Source organism: Hoplias malabaricus, chromosome 13, assembly GCF_029633855.1.
Source record: "Hoplias malabaricus isolate fHopMal1 chromosome 13, fHopMal1.hap1, whole genome shotgun sequence".
Classification (NCBI taxonomy): domain Eukaryota; kingdom Metazoa; phylum Chordata; class Actinopteri; order Characiformes; family Erythrinidae; genus Hoplias; species Hoplias malabaricus.
The window spans coordinates 23,858,741-23,867,873 of record NC_089812.1 but is presented as its reverse complement, the minus strand read 5'-3'; the positions used below and the strand labels follow the sequence as shown (position 1 = coordinate 23,867,873).

General features: G+C 39.4%; 1 protein-coding gene across 1 annotated transcript; it reads right to left on the bottom strand.

Moving 5' to 3' along the window:
- Positions 1–525: 525 nt before the first annotated feature.
- Positions 526–8,284, bottom strand: prmt1 (protein arginine methyltransferase 1). The gene is made up of 10 exons (XM_066642979.1): positions 8,175–8,284; positions 5,763–5,858; positions 5,400–5,555; positions 4,649–4,712; positions 3,893–4,035; positions 3,695–3,782; positions 3,457–3,572; positions 2,569–2,719; positions 1,468–1,589; positions 526–1,280 (listed from the first exon to the last, which is right to left on the bottom strand). Exons 1-10 carry the CDS (start codon positions 8,199–8,201, stop codon positions 1,197–1,199), a joined length of 1,047 nt encoding a protein of 348 aa, XP_066499076.1. The 5' UTR covers positions 8,202–8,284; the 3' UTR covers positions 526–1,196.
- Between the last annotated feature and the right edge of the window lie 849 nt (positions 8,285–9,133).

Genomic DNA, 9,133 nt, shown 5'->3' with positions numbered 1-9,133 from the left:
TAGGAAGACCAAAGCTAGACTCGATCATTAGAGAAAACAAGGTTAAACCAGTCTCCCAAAAGGGCCTCGTCTCCTACTGCATTTCAGGACACTGCACAACCTGCCCTAAATCCAGCTCCACGTGTTTTTAAGTGCTCGCAGGGCAAAATGGTGGGCAAAAGTAGTACAAAATCAGCCACTTCACTTTGGTCTAATCAGTCCGATATTACACTGCTGTAAAACAAGGCTGAACTCTCCGTTTTCCACACAACCACTGCTATTCGTTGCTCCCTCAACAGCTCATTTACGAGAAGCAAAGAGAGGAAACATTTAAAGTTGGACTCTGAGGAAACCAGTACAAGTCAGAAAACAAATCTAAAGTGACCCCTCAAATAAAGGTCCATGATATGGCACCTGCTACTGACAACACAAGCAAACTGCTCCAGTACATTGCACAGATGTAAAAGGATGGAATGAGACCATGGGCAGGGTTTAAAACTACAGCTTGAATTCATAATGTTTTTTGCCCCTTTATTTATTTTATTATTATTATTTTTTTTTCACTGAAGACAGGACAAATGGAATATTAAAATGTACAATGACTGACGGTTGACTGAGTATTTGCTCCCCTACCCTATAACTGACATGCTGACTGGCTGATGGAAGGGCAATGAAACTGTCACAGGAGGCTCTTCTTAGGAATTTAAACTAAACAATTTTGAAAAAAATAATAAAAAAAATCCTGGGACAGGGATGTGTTGCCGTAACAGGACTCATGACCGCACAACTGGTCAAAGTGACTGAACAAGAACACTGTTGGCAAGAAGGAGACAGTGCATGTTTGTGTGTGCAAGTCTTGAGGTGCCTGATCTTTCCACACTGGGCAAAAAAATGAGGTTGAGTGACCCAATAATTATTGTACAGTAACACTAAATATTTGAGACTATTGCACAGTTAAAAGAAGAAAGACTCTCCTGGTGCAGCTGTTGTGTATAAACCGAAAGTGTTCATATAAAAGCTTGAAGAAAGAGGGAGAGAGAAAGGAGGGAGGAGAGAAAAAAAAAAAAAGAAAAAAGAAAAAAAAAACACTGCACCAGTCCTTGATAATTCACAGCATAAGACCAGATCTCTAAAAAGAATGAGGCCACACACAAACTATGCACTGATCTCCCTCAGAAGTTGCCCCAGACACACACAGGCTAATACTAGGAGGGGATCTAGCGCATCCTGTACTCTGAAGTCTTGGACATCTCGCAGAGCTGACCCTTGAAGTCGATGTCTACTGTGAAGTCCAGGTCTCTCTGCAAAGTAGGCAAATTAAACAAAATGAAACACTGAACAATGACTTGCTCGCTAGAATGAATAAAAAAAATAAAAAATAATAAAAAAAAAAAGATTTTTAAAAAGTTCCAGCTTTTACTGGAATGGAAATGACTCAAGCGGTTAAAGAATGAATGAGTTCCAGCTTTTTCAGGGAACATAACTTACGTTATTCTTGACATTAGGTTTCATGCTGATGGTGCCAAAAATCTCCTCCCCAGTCTTCACTGTGAGATAATCATCCAGGTAAAACACAGTCTGCTTCCAGTGGGTGTATGGAGACTCTGGACCTGAAAGATTAAAATAAAAACCATGTCAGATCAGAATACATTTCAAACATAAAAGGTCAAGATCAGAAAATCACAGCATATTGAGGGATTCATGGGACACGAAATTCCAAAACAAACAGCAGTACCCATATACTTGGTTAATACTGTGATAAACCAGTTTATGGCACACTACTTGTTTCACTGAACAGAGATAAACCAACATACACACCATGTCTGCTTTTAAATATAGAGCCGAACCATATGCCAAAAATTACAATCACATTTCATAATTTAAAGCCACAGAAAATCTGCCAAGAACTGAGATTACAATCCAAAAAAACTTCAGCTTTGTCAATATTAATATTTTTATATTAACTTTAAATTTGAGTGCAATGAACTGTTGGCAGCACCCTATAATAAACTTCAGTCAGTGACAGGTGCTGTAAATATTGAAAATGTAAAAAACATTGAAAATCACTGTTATAGAAACTTTATATTGCAATATATTGATATTGAATTATTGTCCATATTTGAACATTAATTACTGGTTACTTAACTAAGAGGCATTTTGCATTTTAACAAGTTCAGTGACTCTAAAAAAGAAGCAAATATTAAGGTTTTAGTTCTGTTTAATAACCTTTAAGCTTCACCATAAATGCTTGGTAGTGCTACAGAAAATCCAACTCCCAATTCACCCCAGAAGACAGTGACCAGTCATGCCTTGAGAGCATGCGCTTTTGTGGCAAGCGACACATCAACATTGAAATAGAGTTGCGATTTTCTCTACTAATTTGTTATAACAGAGGTACAACAAAACTAAATGAAATGAAGAGGGCAGACGAGTGGTCAATGCCCTCAAGCCCTGACTCAAGGTGATACTGAAACAGAGTGGCCCTGAACACACCCGTAACAGAAAAGTGGGACTTCAGGCATGATTTGCAGTCATTAGTGTGAGCATAGTGTGTGTAGGGACATTATAACTCAGGAGGTGGTCACTCACTGGTAGAGAAGCCGGTTCTTTTGTGGCAGCGTGTGAACTCTATGTTGAAGTAGGTGACCAGAGCATGGATGTAGTCGTTTCTCTTCACTTGCAGACAGAAGGGGGATGTGAAGGACAGGTCTTCTATCTTCACAGTGTAGATATCCACTTCCTGACAGAGATAAACGGAGGCCAGTCAATGACATTGACATCTTGGTTAGGACATAATAATTAAACATTATTGCCTATTGTTAACATTGCATGTAGGGCTCAATCTTTGAATCAAAGATGGGATCTTTCTAAAATGTTTACTTGGTGTGTGACAGAACCATCCAAACAATGTGACATGGCTCTGGTGATGCACCTTCAGAGTTACCTTTAGGAGTTACTCACTATGCTCCTCCACTCATCTGGCACAAATGATTATTTCACACTGAACAGTTTGCATAAATGTGAACTACCCTTGATAGATGGATTCAAATGTTCCATCAGCAGTTAGTTATACACAAAAGCACACAAGTTAAAAATTGATCTGGGATTTCATTGCAATTTGAATGGAGATTAACATTTTAAAAACCCACACCCGATCTCCGTTGTCGATTTGTTTATCATTTGAACAGCAGTCCTTCACACTGAACATTTCATAAAAAAGACAATAAGCACTTAGAATAAGATCTTTTGACATTGATGTTTCTTTTCAATCCCCTATAAAAAGATACAATCTGAGATTTCTTTTGGACAGTCTCAATATAAAACATTCAGCGAGATAGATTCATCCAGCTAACAGTAACTATCCATTAAGCTCATCAAGAGCTTAAGAACGCATACTTATTTCCACTTAGTAAAACCTGTTATTTGACCAAACACACAAACTTTTGCACTGCATTCACTCCATCAGTGTATTTTCACCTTAATGAGGCAGGCGCTGGTGACAAGCTGTTTGGGGTCAACAACATCCACCAGAGGTTCTTTAATGGCCACCTCTTTAATGCAGGACATGTCAAACCCATAAACGTTCTCCCACCCTGAAAAAGAATTTAAACAAATGAACAGTAATCTGTAAGTGACTTTGCTGGCATCTACTTGTGTCTTAAAACACATCAAAAATTTTTGGCCAAAGAGAAAAGCACAGAAGCAGGAAACTCACAGTGGATTTTGTAATCCTTGTATTGCCGATCCTCAATAGCTGTGACGTAAAGTGTTGCTCTGTCAGGGAAGATCAGTCCATCGGGTTTCTTTTAAAGAGAGAACACAATTAACCAACATCAAATTCAACTGGTCTAATATAGAACAGCACAGACTTATACACCAGCACCTATAGAAGTTCTGAATTAAAACCCTTTACCAGCCACTTGTCTCTGGCATAGATCACTGTGTTCAGCATGGACTCATAGAAGAGACAGTAGCCCATCCACTCAGAGATAATGATGTCTACATGCTCCACTGGAAGCTCCACCTCCTCCACTTTGCCCTTGATAATGGTTACAACTGGAAAAGACCACACACACACGCACTTAACTGCTGAAAAACATGAATACTGAAATATTAAATAAAAACATGCACCAACTGCAAAGGTTTTAACACAGGAGTTCCACCAATTCAAAGTTTCTTGATTGTTATGCAGAAATTGGAGCAACCATAGCCTAATGCTTAAAGAAGCAGGCTTGGGACTCGAAGATCATGGGTTAGGTTCTTAGGACTATCAGGAAAAAATGGCAGGGAGTAAAGGAACTGTACTGTATCTCAATATACACAGCTAAAATGCCCCTGAGCAAGGAACCTAACCACCAACCATTACCTAAGGGCTATGGCTGACAGCCCACTCTTTTGGGTGTATGCTCCCTACCTAGTGGGTGTGTGCGCCAAATTACTTTCAGAGAGAAATGTCTGAAGAGTTTAGTGCTTTTAAAAGTTCTCAGATTGATTTCTCAGTGTTGGGTACAAAATACTTAATCACATAAGTGTCACAAAAACATACATGCAGCTGGCTATAAAGGCAAAACTGCAGAACTTTTACTGCAAACAATAGAATTATGCACAAATAGAGGAATGTCAGTTTAAAATTAGTACACAAAAAAAATAAACAAAATAAAACCCTTACTATGATCCAGCTTGTTGGCCTTCACAATCTTCACAGCATAATCTGATATGCTGCTGCACTCAATCTAGAAACAAAAAGGGATACACCTTTTAAGTCAACAAATCCGGAACATTTTTTAAACCAGTTTATTCTTCAACAGAGTTATAGACTTTAGTAGTGAAAAATATGAAGAGTGAATATTTAAAGCGTCGTGGCCAGTTCGACCTCCTGTTTAGGGAAAAGCCCACTAAACACAGTTTCAATACTAGTATCGTGTCTTTGTCTGAAGCCAGTTTAAACAAACAGCAGCTATATGTAGGCAAAGCTCTAGATTAAGCTTTAATGATGATAAAACTAACATGTACAGTATTTAGCATATGCTCTCGTCCAGAGCAACTTTAATTCTAATCATGTTATAGAGCTGCATGTGTGAAAGACCACTCGGAAACATCTCCAGATGAAAGAGGCATTAGTCTGGTTACCCAGATAGGGAACTGAACCCTAGTCTGTTGTGTGGAAGTCAGCAGTGCTACAAACTACACCAAACCTCTCATGATGAGATCCTCATAAGGTAATGTCAAGAAATCACATAAGATCCTGTCCTTTCTCATTGAGCTAGTAAGTCATTATATGATGCTACTAGAGACTCCTGAATGCAATAAAAAAAATTAAAGAAATTTTCTGGGTAGATGTCTATACTAAAGTACACCAAGAATAATATTGATGCAAGTCTCTACTACAAAGATACAGACATGACAAATATCATACTCACTCCAATAACTTTCTTGGCTCCAGCCTTGGCAGCAAACATACACAGGATTCCAGTCCCACTGCCCACATCCAGCACTACCTTATCCTTGAACAGATGCTTGTTGTGGAACATGGAGTTTCTGTATGTGAGCGTGCGCACCTCATCCTTGAGCATCTCCTGAAACAAGAAACAAAACAAAGTGAGAAAAAAAGTTTTATGATGGCTCACGAGTTTGTTCCATCAAACTGGTAGAGAAGGCATTGAAAAAGAGACATTTGTCCAAATCTGGCACATTGACATCATAAAGCAATGATGATGTGTGTTATCTTGTTGAATAAACTAAACGCTCATCTGTCCTGAAACATCTAGGTAAAATTTGCTAACCTCATGGATACCGAAGTGAGCGTAGGAGTCAAAGTAGTAGTCCTTGGACGTCATGTCCTCTGCTGCAGGCTTTTCTGAGCTTTCTCCCTGGGACACCTGAAGAAAAGGGAATAGGGTGGGGGGGAAGCTTATATAAATATTACATTCCATTATTGGTTACAAGTCTAGAGAATTTAATGAAGTCATTGCCTTTTAAAACCATTTAGAACGTGAACATTAAAATAAACAGTTCAGGGGTCAGTCTTTGACCACAGATATTACACAGCTACAGTTTGTTAACCCTTCATACACAATGAGTACCAAACCCTGTTTTTAAAGTGCAACTCCAGTTAAATAAAAGCAAATGTGAAAACCTTTAATCTTGTATAATTTTTTTAAAAGGATTATGTCCATTGATATGAGTAAGCCCTCTTTTCCAGGGTATCTGTTAGAAGCTTCCACTGATGGTTGATATTACATGCTACAGCATCAGCAGGTCCTTGGGACAACTCAGAACTCAAAACTTGCATTTGTCCTTTTATTTGGGTCAACTGCATCCATCTTGCAGAAAAACGGTATTAAGACAACACAGTGGGGACATACAGAGCATTATGGTTCCAGTTTCCCTTTCCGCAAAAACATTGCATCTGCCACCACTGGATTAAGTTTACATCACGACTGACAGAGGCTTATGCAGAACCTTGGAAATTTATAGGGGGTTGGGTCCTTTCTAATCATTAATTGTTTAAATGTTATTGGAATGCAGATCTGAGTTACCAGAGCTGCTTTTTTATTAACTGCATACATTTTTATGACCGTCTACTCCTCTTCTGCTGATTCTATTAACCACACAGTCGGCAGCAGTTAAATACAACTTTGTAATGGATACCATCCCTGATACTTGTGTGTGAATAATTTCATTTTAGACAAAAATGATCGAAAAAGGAGAGTGGGTAAGAGTGTCGGTCCCGTGCTGGTAAATACTGGGTGTAACATGTTGTCACACTGAAGCTCTGTAAGTTACTTAGTATTTAATACTTAGTATTATCTCTCTTCTGCTGACACTGAGTTTGAGATTCATACTCATACATAGCCCATTCATATAGATGTACTAAACCCAACCCCACACTAAAGGAAATTCCGCTAACAACGAACCAATAAGATGATTTCCGTTTAGTTTGTGTTAGTTGTAAAGTTCAAGTGTGATTCACTCTCATAAAGAGGAGGGAAAAAGACAAGTTCAGCATGCGGACAAAGGCGGGTACTGAATACACACACGCGCACACACGTGGTGCTGGAAAAAAACGAGGCCTAAAATGAAACTCATTCCCATAGTTTAATACAGAACCATAAACACCAACTGATACGAGCCGTTAATGCACAGCTCAGCACAGCACACTTTGTGCACTTGGAGCACCATTATTACTGTAATTCTCCATTCCACCTTAAGAAACTGCCGCACCATTTAAGGGGGAACAGCAATGAGATTTTAGAAGCAGCGAGGTATCTCATTAATACACTCTGGCGTTTCAATTGCTACGGTATACGCAGCGCCATTTAATTTGGAATTGAATTCAAACAAAACTTGAGGCGTTCAATTTTAATAATTTTAAGATTTATTCATAATCTTAACGTCTACTCTCTAAAAGTTTAAATCTCAACATTAGTACTAGACCTTAAACGTGGCCTTCATTTCCACATCAAATATAATTTACAAAAACCCACATATTATAAATGTACGACATATTAAGAATTACATTGAAGGGCAGGTAGATCAGGTTAGCTCACTAGGCTAACGAGTTAGCCGGTCCCATGTGGTCTATTCTTCATTAGAAACGATAGCTAAGAGGCTAGTGACGAAGCTTAAAACGCCACTACTCAACGGATTTGTTTATCAGTTACAGCTTTAAAATGATACCATTTCACCTTAAATGACCCAGAATATTAGGTCACCGGGCTATACACTTCTTCTGAAACACAGCTGACTGAAAAGTTAATTAAGCTTATTAGACCATTCCGTTCCACCTTAAAAGATGCTGCTGGCAGCGCCAGAATGTAGCGCTAACTGCAGAACTATTTAAGGTGGAATGAAAAAAATCTAAAAGTGCGCGAATAAGTGACCAAGTATGATTCAGCGAGAAACTAAATGAGTTTTAAGAGTCACGTGGACAACGTAAACACAGCTCAGACGCCAGATTAGTAGGATTAAAGGTTTTATTAAACGCCTCGTGTTGAAAATGAATGGCGTTTTGTCGCTAAGATGGATGCTCCATTAACAACGTTAAGGTTTCTTCACTGCGCAACGAGATTGCGAGCCAAGACCGCGTCTTAACGGCAACAAAAAGTAAAGGCGCGTCGTGAAAGAAGACTTTTAATACACTCATATTTTCTTTAACATTTCTTTATCGTTTTCTCTAAATGTCTTTAGCTCACCTCCATTCTGTCCGTTGTCTCCGCCATTTCGACGAAAGATTTTGAGTCGGCGGCAGCTCTAAACGCTGCCCTTTTTACTGCCTACTTCTCTCTGATTGGTCCGCTCCAGGTTATCCCCGCTCTTTAGACATACCTCTTCTGCAGAGCTTCCCCGTAATTTGCTGTCAGTAGAGAAGTCATCGCTCTGATTGGCTGAACTCTTTGAGCTCTCCCACTATTGGATGTCAATCTAGAGATCGGTGCTCTGATTCGTCTACTCTTGCAAGGTCCAGCCCTTAAGTAACGCCTTCTCGTCCATTCCTTTCTACCACTGGTTGTAAGTAAATTTTTCCGCGCTCTAATTGGCCTGCTGTGATAAGATCCTGTCATTGGCAGCCAGTAGAAAGCTCGGTGCTCTGATTGGTCCATTCTTTCGAGGCGTCGTTTCCCTCAGTTTCCTAAAAACATCTAAGTATTAAGATCATATCAACAGCTAGAGAGAGTGTTCAATGTGATGGTTACTCTACCACTCAAAAATCTTCTTTGTTCTAAAATGCTTTTGGGAAATCCCAGCCTGAACATTTACCTTGGCTGAGATTTTAATCCAGATTCCAACAAAAAAAGTTGATCCAGGTTGTGTCACTGCTACAGCTCCAGGGTCCTGAGGTTGTTGGTTCAATCCCTACCTGGGGTCACTATCTATGAGTTATGTGGTGTGATTTCCCTGTGTCTGTGTGGGTTTCCTCTGGGCAGACCAGTTTCCTCCCACAGTCCAAACACACATTTGTAGGTGCATTGACCATGTGCAAGTCTCCATAGGTGTGTGACTGGGTGAACGTGTGATGCCTTGTCCAGGTTGTATTCCCGCCATGGGCCCACCTTGACCCTGAACAGGAAGCAGTTACAGGAAATTAATAAATTAATGAATGAATGCACATATTCTATGCTGAAGTTGATGTATTTTGGGCATTATGAAGCCA

Coding starts and splice junctions, on each gene's coding strand:
- prmt1 (XM_066642979.1), bottom strand. CDS start 8,201: ATGGCGGAGACAACGGACAGAATGGAG. Junction 4,036..4,648: donor GGCCAACAAGCTGGATCATA/GTAAGGGTTTTA, acceptor GGTCTTTTCCAG/TTGTAACCATTATCAAGGGC. Junction 1,281..1,467: donor AACCTAATGTCAAGAATAAC/GTAAGTTATGTT, acceptor CCTACTTTGCAG/AGAGACCTGGACTTCACAGT.